At 47.7% G+C, this 14,913-nt stretch overlaps 1 protein-coding gene across 1 annotated transcript; it reads right to left on the bottom strand.

Moving 5' to 3' along the window:
- Positions 1–11,857: 11,857 nt before the first annotated feature.
- Positions 11,858–14,734, bottom strand: ALT_1137 (DUF2461 domain-containing protein; the record flags this gene model as incomplete). Its single annotated transcript, XM_089599099.1, has 8 exons — positions 11,858–11,932; positions 12,227–12,367; positions 13,056–13,457; positions 13,517–13,587; positions 13,646–13,697; positions 13,758–13,811; positions 13,918–14,033; positions 14,098–14,734. The coding sequence occupies 8 exons, from the start codon at positions 14,732–14,734 to the stop codon at positions 11,858–11,860; spliced, it is 1,548 nt and encodes a 515-aa protein (XP_089456763.1).
- Between the last annotated feature and the right edge of the window lie 179 nt (positions 14,735–14,913).

Below are 14,913 nucleotides of genomic sequence, written 5' to 3'. Positions count from 1 at the left end.
AGACAGGGCAGGGGTCTCGGTGACGGTGCGTGTGTCCGGTCGTACGTATGAGCGAGTATGTATCGGTAAAATGTATGTATGCAGCCCGTATGTATGTGTATCTGTATGTACGTATGTTTGTCTTTGCGTGTGTGGATTCGTAAATGAGTAAGACGACCAGGATAACAACGGAAAAGAAAAGAAAAAGGAAAAGGGAATAAAAAAAAAAAAGAAAAAAGAAAATGCGGAGTCCAAGTTCTGGTCACAGTACACGCAGGTTACGACCAAATCAGAAGAGTTCCAGTTTCCGTCGGGTGATTTGCAAAGCTAGCATAGCCTCGTGGTCACGCTGAAGCCGGAGAGGCGAATGAGCGAAGGAAAACCAATCCGTCAAGGAAAGACTTGAAGAGAGGGAGAAAGCCGACGGAAATACTAGGGCGGGGCGAAGAGGAGAATAGCTATCCTCTTTGCAAGCCGAGAACCAAGGAGTAAGTATAGATAGAAATATAATCGGATGGTTAAAGAAGAGGAGCGAAACGGGGAATAAGAAGAAAGCACAATGGGGGAAAATAAGATGAGAAGAGGATTGAAAATTAAGTCGAAGCGAAGAGCCTCGGGGGATTTTAGCTATGACGTGAGCGTTTGACTGGTTCCAATGATACTCAGGAAGGGAAAGAAACTGTGGTTCTTCCTAGGGAGTCTAGGTACACAAAATATGGTACGGACGGGGACGTCTAAGATGCTGTTTGTTGGATGAAAAGAGGAAGAATAATAATTCATAGCGGCAGTGGAGAGGAAAATGGGAAAATAAAAAGGGAAAAATGGAGTAGAAAAGCAAAATAATAAAAATAAGGATAAAATAAAATAAATCCTGAATAATAATTTTCAGTACTGTCCCGAGTATGTACTGTAATTTATTACCTATAAATCCGTGTGGGGACTAGATGCATAAGCAGCGAAATAAAGGGGGATGAAGCCAGGGAAAGTGCAAGAAAATTTGGCAATAAAAATACAGTGTATGTTCACAACAATAAGAAAGTGAGCAAGAGAGGCGGCGTGTTAAATTGAAAGGAATAAGGATAGACAGAAGTCGTAATACAATCACAGTAAGCACTTGGCACTCTGTAGATAGTTGATGGAAAAAGCGAACAGGAAGGAGTTAGCAGCCCCGAGGCTAGCAGTAGCGCGATGCAAGTGTCAGTATAAACGATAAAACTGCAAAGAGGTAAAAAAGCGCCAAAGCTACCCGCTTATGTGAAGGACAACCTGTCAGGTCAGCTCATCAATGGGGGCGAACAATGTTTTTAAAACAAGGAAGGAGAAAGGTAGAAGAGCAGCTGAGGTTGAAGAACACCGATAAACCTTCCACTATTCAACATAAGCCATGAGAAGGAAGTCTAAACGAGAACTGTTGATCACTCGATCTTCAAGGACACCAGAAATACTTCGTAAGCTGGCAAGAGATTGCGTATATGGGCCTGGAAGATGCATAGCATTCAAGTGCGCCTTCTGGTCTGAAGCGCAGCTACCTCTTCAATATCTTGTCTTGAGATGTCTGGGGATGTCTACCTTAACCAGCTCCATTCTTTCATATTAATGGTGATTATGCTATCATAGCCTGAGCATACAGCTGTGGCGCGTCATTCAAGCTAAGCGACTTAGCGCTGCAATCCGAACGGTATCCTCATTTTTCAGACGAACTATCTACCTCGCTAGAAATATGAATATCCGGATCGTCCACTCATCGGTCCGTCCGGAAGGCAAAGAGTGAAAAAAAGAATGTCTGGATCACCGTTTGAGGATGTCAAGCTAAACACGTGACGAATGCAGGGTGACCACGGCTGGGCGGAAAGCGGACGGGCGGGAACACTCGAAGATGGAGATCTGAGGGTGAGACTAAGAGGAAAACTGCATGAAATCCTGATCAAAAACGACTACTAAAAGATGCTGTTCTAGATTAGTGAGCCGGGCTGCAATATTATTAATGATGCTATGTGGAAGCTCCAGGCACGCCAAGGACTTCGAACTAGACTGCTAGCGTGTAGCCGACGTTGGCCTTCAACCAAAGGATGCAAGTACTAATTTCTTCATCCCAGCGAGATGTCAATCACAAAGTAAGCAAAGATGAACTGATTACGCAGTTGATTGGAAGTTGATAAATTTTGTGGATAGTTGAAAGCCGGGATTTTTTGCGATAATAATAATATTGGAATTGAAGTAAGGCCAGAAATCAAACCAAGCAGCGAATTACACGATGTAGTGGGCTTATGAGACTTCTGATTGTACCAAGATACTAGGGAGGTAAGGTACTAAGGGAATAGGGAAACCCAATGAAAGACGGACGGTGCGGTGCGCAAGACAAGGTGGGCCGTCCGAATCAGCGCGCCAGTGACCCATAGACATGGACGGGGACTCTCCCAAGACGCAGCTAAAGTATTCCTGGTTCCATGGGGATCAGCTGAATTGCTGTAAGCCTTCGGGTTGGGCGTTTGGCAGTCCCGCCAGCCACTCAGGTAGCGAGTTTGGCACAGGCTCGAGCCTGAAGAGGGGGGAGCCCGGCAAACATAAAGTTTGACCTGGGGTGTTGGGAACTTGGGAGACCAGACTAAAATGGCGTAGTGCATGACTCCAGTGGTACTAATGCAAGTACTAGGATGGTAGGCTGGCCTGGCTACCTGGCTAGAGGATACGCCGGGACGGGTAAAGGCGCCGTGACGGGACTCCACCAACCCGTTGCTTCGAGTCTTTCCGTCTCTAGGTAGGTGGATTATTGCCACATACGGTAAATACTGTATCTTTGGTAATTTAGCAGTCCTTTGATTGAAGTCGGATCTAGAGCCTCAAGAAGATTGTTCAAATAGAAGATATCTTCACAACTTGTATTTCTAGTACACCACGTTGATTACTGCAGATATTCTCAAGACTAACAATTGAAAATGATTCAGATGACCACTGGTTCATGGGTGCAGGAACAGCACTAAATCCAGGCGTGAGAACTAGCCCCTTTTAAGTACCTGAGCCGATGCTCTGTGCTTAACGGAGTACAAAAGCACAAGTATGTACTTGTACCAGATGGGAAATACCTGCAGTAGTCATATGTAGCTAGATACTTGAGTGAGTATGTGCATTCCATACTCGTCCAAAGTATAATGAGTCATTATTAAGACTTCAACTGCCTGAGATCTAGTATCTGCGGAATCAAACTTTCTTAAGATACTGAGTACTCGGTTCATTCTTTGAATGGCGACAGTGATCAATAGTCCAAAATTGAGCTCAGGGAGGATAGCTTCGGGTCTCTAGAGATGACCATCACCTACACAGTAGATCTGCATCCAGTCGTAACTTGTAACATATTTAGCCCACTGAGTCCTGGGAGAGGGGCAGAACGGCCTGTTAAAGGGAGACAGTCATAGAAGCCCCAGGCTAATCGAGGCGGTCGCAGTCAAGCAGAGATCCCATGTTAGCTATCTTCATCTAACAGTAGCGACAACCATCCTCTATACCTCGCGGATCATCATTGAAGGTCGACATCAATCCTGATTACCCCCAATAAACCCGACCTCCCTGATCCATTCGCATTTGTAAGTTGATCTAACACTCGTGATTTCCTACTGATAATAATGATTGGCCAGATGCGGTACAACACTGTAACTTAGGCCCAAGGGAGCGACACGTACATACCAAAGGCCCGGGAGCGATGTGCCATGCAACGGCTCATCGCGACCCAGCGTTTTCTGATGGCCTCAACGTCCCGCAGATTCGTTCCGTGTCCATTACAGTCTGCAGGCCAGCAGTCTGAGCCACCTTCTTGCATAGGATATTAAACCCATGGTTTGTAAATTCGTCCTCCAAGGTACGGAACGCACCAAGGAGAAATGAACCGAAGACAGAAGACCCATGGTTTTTGCAAGCCTCGTTCGCCTTCAACCTGCGGTCGTCACCCTTGTATGCAGTCTTTCCGGAAGCATGGAGCTTTGTACCATGGTTGACTAGAGCTTAGTCTACCAGACTTCAGATGAATCTTCCTATGCCTCTGGCATTACTCCGACTTCGCCGAGGAATTCACAGCCCGTTTGAAGAGAAACAAAAAAAAATAAAAATAAAATAATTAAGAAACAAAATAAAATAAAATGGGGGAGAAAAGAAAATTTCTCACTAGGAGTCTGAGTTCTGCCCTTGCGGTTTCCTATTGTTTTCAGATCACGAAAGCAGCTCACCCTTGCTTGCAGCTAGTCTGTTGGGTAGGCGAAAATTTAAGATTGTCTTACACGGGGAGTTTAACCTTCCAATACATGACCCTGAAGACTTCCTCATCTGCAATCGACAATCTCGTTATAATTGCCCCAATAGGAAGTCGATATTGAAAGTCGGAATGTCTCTCCGTTGCATATCGGACTGGGTAGAGGTAATGGAGTATAGAGGCCCTGTATAGAACCCGAGCCAGCAATCATTTTCGTTTTTTCAGATTGCTACCTATCTATAGGTACCTATCGAGGACAACGACATAGTGCCAATATAGGAAAGGTATTGTGTAACACAGATCGAGTTCTTCAGCCCAGCTTCCAGAAATCTTCCCCACCTCTCATGCATGGGATTCGGGCCTCGTCTCACCTCATCGATCGGATTTCATGTGGCCGTGAAGAATCCTCGATCGATCAGGCGCAAAAGACCAGAAGCATACTATGACTTCGTGGCCTGCAGCTTGCACCGTCTAGTCCGTATCTAGAAAATACACTCAACACAGTACGGAGTACCTCCACATTCCAGCATTCGGTAAAGGGAAGGGTCGATCCCTTGCCTGCATTCGGCTGTTTCTGCCAACGGCTCAGCCGAGCAAGCTTTCTGTAGGCATGTTCCAAATGCTTTCCTGTAGAGGTACATTGCGAAGAAGCACAGGCAAATAGACGGAAATGAAGATTGCGTATGTAGCGCTTCAGCCATCACACATCCTGGAACATCCTACGTACTTCGCCAGCATAACGGGAGGATCCCTGCCTGGTACTTTTTTCAATATTTCCACATGGAGGCTGGTATCGTACATCTCTCAGCTGCTCAAAAGCACTTCGCAATGCGGGAATAGTGGAGAACTCCTTTTCTACACCCTGATAACAGTTGAAGTCTGCCGCTGAGTGCGCGTGATTAATATTCCTATCTGCTTCAACCATCAGTCTTGAATAACGTTGATACTAAACATATAGACAATCACCATGCATGAAGATCAAAGAAAACCTTCTGGCTTTCTAGAATACGAAGAGAAGACTCCGCCCGAGAAAGAGCTGTCCTTAGAGAGCCTGAAACTGGAAGCTGGTCGACCATACAAGTATGGTAGTGAGTAGCGGCAATCATGCAAATAGTGTACTTCGTACGGAGCATTTACCAAAAGAGAGCATCGTAAGGTAAAGCCGGTACTTGTGGTCTTGCGCGGTTCGGGTTTAGGCCCAGAAGGAAAGGAGCGCTCCGAACCGCAGCCTATATAGCATCAACCAATGATTGGCTTCCCAGAATTCCTCGTCCTTCTTCCGGCGACGCTCGGTTCCGACGATGCAAACGCCAGCTGAAAAGTGGGTAGGAGAGTGGTACGCATCATAATTACTGCTGGATGCATGCATGAATTACAAAAATTCTCGTCCGTTAGGTCAGCAGATTCATTTTTAGATTCTTCTATGGATCTGGTCTTGCTAAATCGGTACCCGACGAGTTGTTTTGTTATCTCTCACAACAGTATCATTCTAGTCATACATGGTAAGGTCAGTGACATGACAGTTCTGAAGTATGGGAGAAAGACCATTAGTATAATTTAAATATTATTAATTATACATCTATACCTAGGTAGTTAGGAGCATTCTACTGAGTAATGGAGTCATATATGAAATCTTTTGAACAAAGTATCCTTAAGTATGTTTACAATGATGATGAGGCGGTGAGTACTGTCCTCGTTGATGGTGGGGTCTACCTACGGATATCAGAATGGAGATCTCGGACAACCTAAGACTTCAAGTTCAGCTGAAGGCGTGATCGAGGACAGGCTGTCAAAGTTTCCACTTCTGTATCGCAGTGCATCTTTGATGATTTTCCTCAACAGGATCTCTCTCTCGCAGGTTTTCGAGACATATCGGTTGGGGAGTCGGTGATTCGCTTATTGCACAGCCAGGAATTGCAACCGTCCACCAATGGTCAAGCTTTTCTTCTCAACTGCGCCGTCTGACAACATATCAAGAGGCACTTTGGCAATCTGATTGGCCTCTTAGCTGAGTCACGGACCTGATCTAAACAAGCAGAAATGAGAGATGACAGCCAACGATATGGCGTATCTACCATCCGAGCTTAACGGGGGTTCCCGGTGGAGGGCTCTAAGTTTCCCAGTGCTACAGCCTTGGGACCACGCCAGTGCAATATTTTGGGCTTTTACTCCGTACGTGGACCGATCGGTGGCACTTCCAAGGTAACTTGCATTAGCGTGGCTCGGACAAGGTTTCTATTATTGTGGGTGGGAAGGAATTGCCACCTGCTCGCTCCCATCGCACATGCTTGGACGCTGGTATGCATTCATTGGTGCCTGCGGGTTTTGAAAAAGTAGGCCGCAAGTCAGATTACGCGAAATCCTTGCTTGGTGATATTCATTCCGATGAGAAGACCTTGCTTAGTCGATGGATCAATGGCTATTACCATGACCGTCAAAGACGGTAAGAGGACAGGCGAAACTTACAGGCATAAGGGGTCAAATACACAACGGAGCAAACAAGTGAAGAGAAAGCAATTAGCTATCACTATTCTGTCAGGCTTGGAACAGCCCGGTCAGCCAACGGAGACAGCGCTTGTGTCTTGACTCTGGACTCATGACTGTTCGCAAGTCACTGCAGGTGTCTGCAAGGTTATCACAATTGCTCTCCTAAATTAGCAAACGGTTCTGTGTCCCCGCTTCCCTGTTTGGATGATTTATAATGAACCGTTTCTCTAGTCGAAAGAGGTACTTATGATGCTTACAAAGCCAATCAGGACGTCTGCAATCTTGTCACGCAGAGGTACACACCCACATCGTAGATCAGGGATGGATCGTGTGACTCGGAATATATTAAGGCCCTAGCATGGTATCAATTTTGTGGGTTCGACTCCGACCTATTGAGTACCTATTCAGTCTCACCTTGCTGATGCCATTTGCCGCTTCAACCCCCCTTCGTGCGACACTGAAACACACGACGCCCCCTTGCGAGGCATTGGGAGGATACCGCGTCATCAGGGAAAATGCAAACAAAGGCAGGAGTAGAGGAAGAAGAGGGAAAACGCAGCGCTCAATCCTCATGTGATATTGACAAACACCGCCAGTCAGCAGGAGTTTGCGATCGCAGACAGATGTTCCAGGCGCAGTTAGTTACAGTGTAGTGCGTCGAAAAATGTGACTGGGGTGCATGTGCCATTGTGCTCGCCTCGAGGCGTTGGGCACCATCCTATCACTCGACCTCGCTAATCATCTCCTGGACTTGTCCATGACGGGCCGCCCCGACTTCCCGCCGATCTTATGCATGAAGTGTAAGGTAGTGTGGCATGCTCTCAGAACCCGTCGTCATCATCATTACCATAGCAGTGGCAGTGGGCCTCGGACGTGATGAGTTCACCATGATAAGCAGGCCTCTGTCCTTATTTTCCTTCGCGTAGGTCGGTTATCATCACTTAAGAGGTTTGTTGCTATTTGCTCCGTTTCGAGTCATGGCATATTACTCCTTGGAAGCTCTACTTTGCCGCCCATCCAGCTCTTTCCTTGATTTCGACCTTCCTACGACGCCTGAAATCATCACCAGTGTCAACCTGCAAGTCACAACGATATCGGAGATATTCTTCCTGTCATGTGGGAATTTAAGGTAGAGGTCTATCCTCCGGACGCTCTCCGTCCAGCCGTCAATGACAGACGCAACGCAACGGACACTCAAAGCTCTATAATAAATCAATTGGGATCATTACGAGTGATGTTTCACACGGCCGAAGGTCACTGCCAGCCTCACTCTGCCCTAGCGATTAGTATCACCACATATAGGTTCTTGACAACCATGAATAATCTGACGCTTTATTTAGTGTCGGGGGTTCTCAATGTGTCTGATACCGTACATCAAATACGGTAATAGAACAATGGTAATACAATACCAGTAAGTTATACTGCGTTTTTTTTCTTTCCTTTTTTACCGACCGTCTTTTTCGTAGGCTGATAGGCTGGGCTATTCTTCTTTGTCCCAACTTGTTGCCACGTTTTTTTTTGAACCCGATCGGCGCGGTGCATTGCCGTCCGCGTCTTTCCGTTGCCGCCAAAACCCACCGTCAGCTGGTGGACTACACATTATTGGGCTCAGTGGGCTGTCCTTGGCCCTCTTCCCAGGCCTCCAGGCTCCAGCTCTGGGTGGTCAGTGGTCAGGGGTCACTAGTCACTCCGTCACTATGGCCTTGGTCTCCGGGCTCTCCAGGATGCAGTCTCCACCTCACTAACGGCCGCTTGTCCAGTAACCGAGTCGCTTTGGCTAGTAACTCTAGCAAGATCTTGCCGTTCCATGGTTCCTAACTAACTTGTTGTCTTAGGCGCAAGGTTCGGGGTACACCATCCCGTTGCGCAGCCCAACCAAGTCAATCAATTTTTCCCGTCCGCATTGCGATCCTTGCCAGCCTTCGGAGTATCGCTAATTTAGGAAGAGTAGGACAGCAGCATCCTGCAAACAGAGAACTGAGCCGGTTTCGATGGCTCACTCTGAGGCTAACAGGCTTAGAGTCATGTTAATTGGTCTGCAAACGTATCCACCGGACCAGCTTGCTTTGCGATCGACGGGAAGCCCGCATACGAATCCAGTCACGTGACTACATACAGCCCAATCAGGGTCAGGGGCTCGCCCGGGTTCCTAGCCTTCATAGGTTGGCTCGATGATGTTTCCTATTGTGGCTTGTCTGCGCGCTTAAAAACGTGCTTTGGATGGTTAGACAGAAGTCTACCAGTAGTGGCAGGCATCTCACCCACTTCTGTCCGAATCTCGAAAAGGCAAATATGCAAGTCTTTCTGATTGCCCATGTCCGTGCTTACTGTTTACCCGACTGCAGCACTGCATTTTATGCACACTTACACATACAAGCGTGATCCTCTTTGATGACGTGGCAGAACAGGAGCATTATTTTATGTACCATGCTTGACGTGCTCAGTCCACCAGTCTCAAGTCATGATCCAGTACGCATCGCTACATGTGTCCTTATTTCTCGAATCTCCTTTACGGATCATCATTGAGTGCGAGTTGTCAAGCATGTCTTGGGCATCGCAGCTCTTCAGCCTGACGTGCCGGCTTAATAATATCCTCTGCATCGCGTGACGCGTCGGAGAGATTAAACTTAGAAAAGTGAATCTCACGGACTACCTGACTGCGCAGAGTTGGCTCACTTGACCCGTCAGACAAGTCTTTGATCCCTTTCGGCGAACTCGACGAACTGAAAAAGAGCGGCGTTCCGACGATAGAACGCTCGGACAAGGAAAACCTTGGGTCAAGTCAGCTTCACAACCACTCATCGAAGCGCACTCCCCCTGTACGAATGTGTCTTAAGTTGAGCATGAAACCATCCTTCCGAAAGAGGAAGTACTTAACTGAGACCGGTACTTGCGTCGGAGAAAAGAGACTGAGCATCGAGATTAGGTCATCGGGTCATCTGTACGCCTAAGGTTTGCACTTGAAGATCATCCCTCGGCTCTAGCTATTTGGGGCCTTGGGCAGCAACAGCCACGGAGATCAGTACCATCCATCAAGCGTACTCCAAGATCTCGATTGTCTTATTCAGGTTAGGGCTACGGATAACTGGCATGCGTTCGCTGTGCTTGGAAGAGACACTAGGTGACAAGCCTACAGCGTACACGCCAGATGCTGATCTATCACATTATCGCCCACATTTCTCGATTAGAATTAGCCGGGGATCACCGTCAGGTGCGCTGTCTAGCCTATCTCATGCAAGGAGATGAGCCTAGGATCCAAACAAGGTTCTTCTACGATGAGGCCTCTCTAGAAGCGAGGACGCCTTGGGCAGCAGGGAGGCGACAGGTAGGCCAAAAGAATGCAAATGCACACTCACGTTTCACATGCTCTCTATATTCCCTGTGTTGAGTTAATCCTAGTCGACGCAGGGTACTTCTTTCTGAGTAAATAAGTCAACCAGCTACAATTGTCTCGACGACATGCATTCCTCAAGGCAGTTCAAATAATCCAGACGAGTCTAAAGGACAGATTAATCTCAACTAGCTGGCGTTATTAAAGTCTATGCGTGTCATTGTACTCCCCCTTCCGAGATGATAAGCGAACTCGTACAAAGTCAAATTCTGTAGGGCAGATATACTTTCGCAAGCGCAGTTTACACCTCACACTTGGAATGGATACGTTCATCTTAGGTGCAAGCTGCTCAGCCAATATGGGTTCGAATTACTAATGAGTAAATAAAGAATAGCCGTTTGCGTAAAGCAATACGTGATGGTACTTGCAACTGGAAGGGTCCTCCGCAGAAAAATATATCATCTGTTCTGCTTCTCTTCTGGAACTGTCACTTATTTATCCGTAGAACGAGATACATCAAAACATAGAGTAACAGATTATCTGATATCTTACCACCTTGTCGTTGTCGATCTACTCGGTTATAATTATTCTTTCATTTTGCTCTTATATGAAGGCCTGCAAAGTCGGTGTTGCGGCATCAAACTCAGATGTCTACCATTGTAGGGGTCTCAATGGACCTCCTCAACAGTATGAGAGTTTTGTAGAAGGTAGAGATATTATTGATAACACACAAGCAGACCTTCACGAGTGCTTGAGTGCGCAAGATGAGAACTGACCATGCGATTCGAGGGGCAAGATGATCATCATTTGTCTGGAATGAGAAACCAGACAAGGATCGATAGACGCATTTATTTAACGGAAACTTCCGCCAGGATCTCGGCGAGCCAAACCGGAATCGATCCATCCAATAGTACGGTCTAGATATAGGGTACAAGGAATCTAGGTGGAGAAAGGTAAGGTGTGGTTTGCAGGAGGCAGGAGGAGCAAGGCAGCCCTCCTCTCTAGTGGCCACAGTTCCCTGGTGATTTTGCCTTTCGCGAAGATTGCTGACTTGGGTTAACGGGGTGTCAGGCGCAAGCAAGGCGAATGCTTGGACTTGAAGATGACACCATGGCTCGTACAAGACATTGTGTGTCGCGGATTCAGGCAGCGATGCAGAAATTGTTGCTCCTGTGTCCATGGAATAAGTACCATAGATGGTAAGCGGCATCGACGAATTCGCACGCCTGCAGAAGTGGATAACTCCCATTGACGAGAAATGGGCTGCACCGTGGAGCTAACGGCACGTCCCACGGGCCGGGCAGCGGCGCGCGGCCAGCAGGCCATAACATGCAAGTCGGCGAGATGTGGGCAGTGGCGTGTCAATTGTTCATGGATTTGACCCAAGAACAGTTCTTACTGGAAGACCGAGACTGGCGGTCAGTGACAGAGATAAGAGAGGGGAGCATGCCAGCTTGCAGTCAAGAAATCGAATCCACGGTAATTCAGCGTCGACAAAATGCGTCTAGACTCTTACGACAAACCCACCCAACAAAGAGTGGATAGTATATGGTCGTATGTCGGTGCCAGGCCAGCAGCAAGCTCAGCGCCAGGGATCCCGGGGTCCAATTGTTGGAATATACTGATGATGTTACGAAAAAAAGATGCTATGGCTCTTGCCACAACTAGGGAGTCTTCAATAGTGACCTTCGTATTTGTACGCCAAAGCAAAAAAAAAAAAAAAAAAAAAAAAAGAAAAATCTACACCGCAAGATCGACGAGGTCATCGCGAGACGACCCTGGGGCGTCCAGGGAGGGAGTTGGCCTGCAACGAAATCTGGTTATGCGAAGTCGGACTCGGAGCCTGAATCCTGCTCGACTGGATCGGGCATAACGACGCTGTTCAAGTACGTAACCTGTGAAATGATACCATTGTCAGTAAAACACCGCTCATGAAAGAACTTCGGGGACCATATTTGCATCTTCTCATATGATGGCATGAAGCATGAGCGTACTCGACGGTGGGGAACATTGTGTCTCAGAGGCTACACCGCTGAAGTGGCTGGGAAGGGCATGACGAAGAGGGGAACAAGAACCAGACAAGGGCCATGTATCTGATACGGGATGGTAAGATCCAATAGGTAGAGACCGCGGACGGGCGGGAGAAAAGCCAATGAGGCTGCGCAACAAGGGTGGCTAGCATGGCTTACAAAGGGTTCCATGACACCAACGATGGCGGCAAGTCTCTCTTGCACATTCGAGGCCATAAATTCCGAGTCAGAGAGGGGCTTTCCAATGGTGAAACTGCGTAGACGAAGTAATTCGATGTTTTCGTTGTCGGCCTCGTAACCCTACAGAGGAACCAAGTTTGTCAGCAGTCAGTACTTAGACTGTGAAAATGAAATTAAGACGCGGCAGAAGACCCGCCAGTAGGCAGATGCTGAACCATGGAATCAGATGAGACGGTGCAGAAAACTCTTCGACACCAAAGCAACTCCGGTGGGACAACAGATGGCATTTCCGCGCTGGTTCCCGGAACCAAGTTCAGGAGTCCAGAATTATGAGCAGAAGGCTTTCTGGGGCGAGCAAATATGGTCGTAGGCTCGCAAGGTTGGGTGTGAGAACGCGACCTCCCAATACGGGTAGCTCCGGCTACCCGAGCGCGGCTGCGCTTCTTGCCATCAACAACCTCGACACACACACAAAGCAATGAAGAACAACTGCCATCAATGCTGTGATATTATTTGGCTGCTCCTTTTTCTGACGTGACAGCCAGAGCATTGTTTGATTGGCCAGGAGGTGTCCTTTGAGCCCGCAGAACTTGTCATCCCATGATGGAGAGCCATCACTAACCAGCAGTAGCACCGCGCCCAGGAGTCGCTCTGAAGCCTCTAATCATGGCACCTTCACCTGCAACTAATCTGCCCTCTGATAGAGTACTGCTCGAAAGAATTCAATGGGAACGCTTTGCGCCCGTGACAAGTGGTGGTTGATGTGTGCCAGACGATGGGATGAACATCGAGAAAGAGCTGTACCTACCTTGGGCTTTGTCTTGAGCGCGCTTTCTTTATTTTGACTAACAAAAGCTTGGACAGCCTTCTTTTCGTCGTCAGGAATCCCATTGAAAAACTCGCGACGCATGTCCGGTCTTCGCAGCACAGCCTTCAAACGATGCGAATTATGGTCGATATCCTCTCGAAGAAGAGCAAGCTTATCAGCTTCTGGTTGCCAGAGTCCCGAGCCTGTGAACGGCACACTTTGTGAGCTTAAGACATCATGGCCTAGAGATAATGGAGGAAGAGGACAAGATTCTGGAAGCATGGTTGTCACCAGTTCTCGAAGGAGCCGTAGTCGCCGACGGAGCCCCGTGAAATGGTGCAGACAGAGAGGTTGCCCAGAGTCAAGTCGGAATGAGGGTAAACCGGTGCGGGTGCAGAACCCCTTGGATGTAAAATTCACTCTGAGCGGCAGTGGCCCATGTGTGTTAGGGAATCACTCACCGACAAAGCAAGATCCGGGTTGCAGATGCACATAGTAAGCGGCATAGGGGCCTTTTCTGCCGGTGCGTGACCTTATGACAAGGCGTTAAGGCAATGAATCTCTTGCACAAGACCAGAGAATGAACCTACCATGCAGCTGAAAAGTGCGTCTAGTCATAGCAATCGTCAACCCACCAACGATCTGAACATGGGCACGCGAAACGCGACATGTTGACAGGTCAAGCCTGAATATAATACTTACCTTGTACGGAGTGGGGTCTTTGCTGAATCGAATGTCTCTGTGGATGCGGAAGACCTGGCAGGACATGTCAGTCAATGCAATTGCTTCGTTCCACCTCATCGGTTCTTTCGCCTTTCCGGGTTTAACGATGACAAAGATGTTTCAAAAAAATGCCACTTACGATATCCTTTGCAGGCAACTCAGGGATGGTGTTGTCCAGCTCTGATATCTTTTCCGTGAGACTCTCGACGAAAGTTTCCCAGTCTTTCTTCGAAGCACGATAATCTGCGTCATGTGCTGCCCAGGTTATAGGTGGTTAGACATGTTTTAAAATCGGGGATATCATATTCTGTGCCAATACCTTTGAGCCACTGTCTGTCGTTATGTTTCGCCAAATCTTGCAGGAAAAGCATGGTGTTCGGATGCAGTGTATGGTCCTGATAGGGGATATCCCCGGGGTCTCTGGCTTTGGGTTTTTTGATGAAGACTTCTTTTCCAGGTCCTAAGCCAGTACTGACACCCTCTCTCCATAGTTCTTTGTCCTTTAGCGAAGCTGCTATGTCCTCATTAGGATGGTCTTCTTCCTCGTTTCCTTTGCCTCTTCTCGCTGGTGTCTTCCGACCTCCACCAGGGTCAGCCGTCTTTGTTGCTGATCTTTTCTTTCTCTCCTCGTCTGTAGATAGCGCCTCCAGTTCCTCAGAGTCCGATTCAGTTGACGGGGAAGATAATTTTGTATCTTCGTAGGCTGAGCCTGAGTCTTCTTCCACCTCGAATGCATGACTGGATTCAGGGTCTGATTCTTCATTTCCCTCGTCTTCAAAATATTTGCTCTTCCTGGCGGTGGATCTGACGGCCTTCTTGGCGGTTGTGCTGTTGTACCTTTGTCTTTTCGGATCTGTTTTCGAGGCTGCAGAGATTCTGTCAGACGCGCGCCTTTTTGGAATCGGCGCTGGAGCTGCCGCAGGCGCGGGAACGGCCCGAGACGATCGACGAGGCATTGGATCCGAATGAAGGCAAGATAATAAATTGCTTTTGAATGTACCGTTTTCTTTTCAGAGCAAGCTATTATCCGAGACGAGTCTCTGATGATATATACGTAGCTACGCAGGATAAAGAGGAGCCGAGCGGGAGCAGGAATTGTGGGTAAGCGATAGTTAGTCTATGACATTTAAGAAAT

This window comes from Aspergillus lentulus, assembly GCF_001445615.1.
Source record: "Aspergillus lentulus DNA, contig: Alt01, strain: IFM 54703, whole genome shotgun sequence".
NCBI classification, from domain to species: domain Eukaryota; kingdom Fungi; phylum Ascomycota; class Eurotiomycetes; order Eurotiales; family Aspergillaceae; genus Aspergillus; species Aspergillus lentulus.
This window is presented reverse-complemented; position numbering and strand designations above follow the sequence as displayed.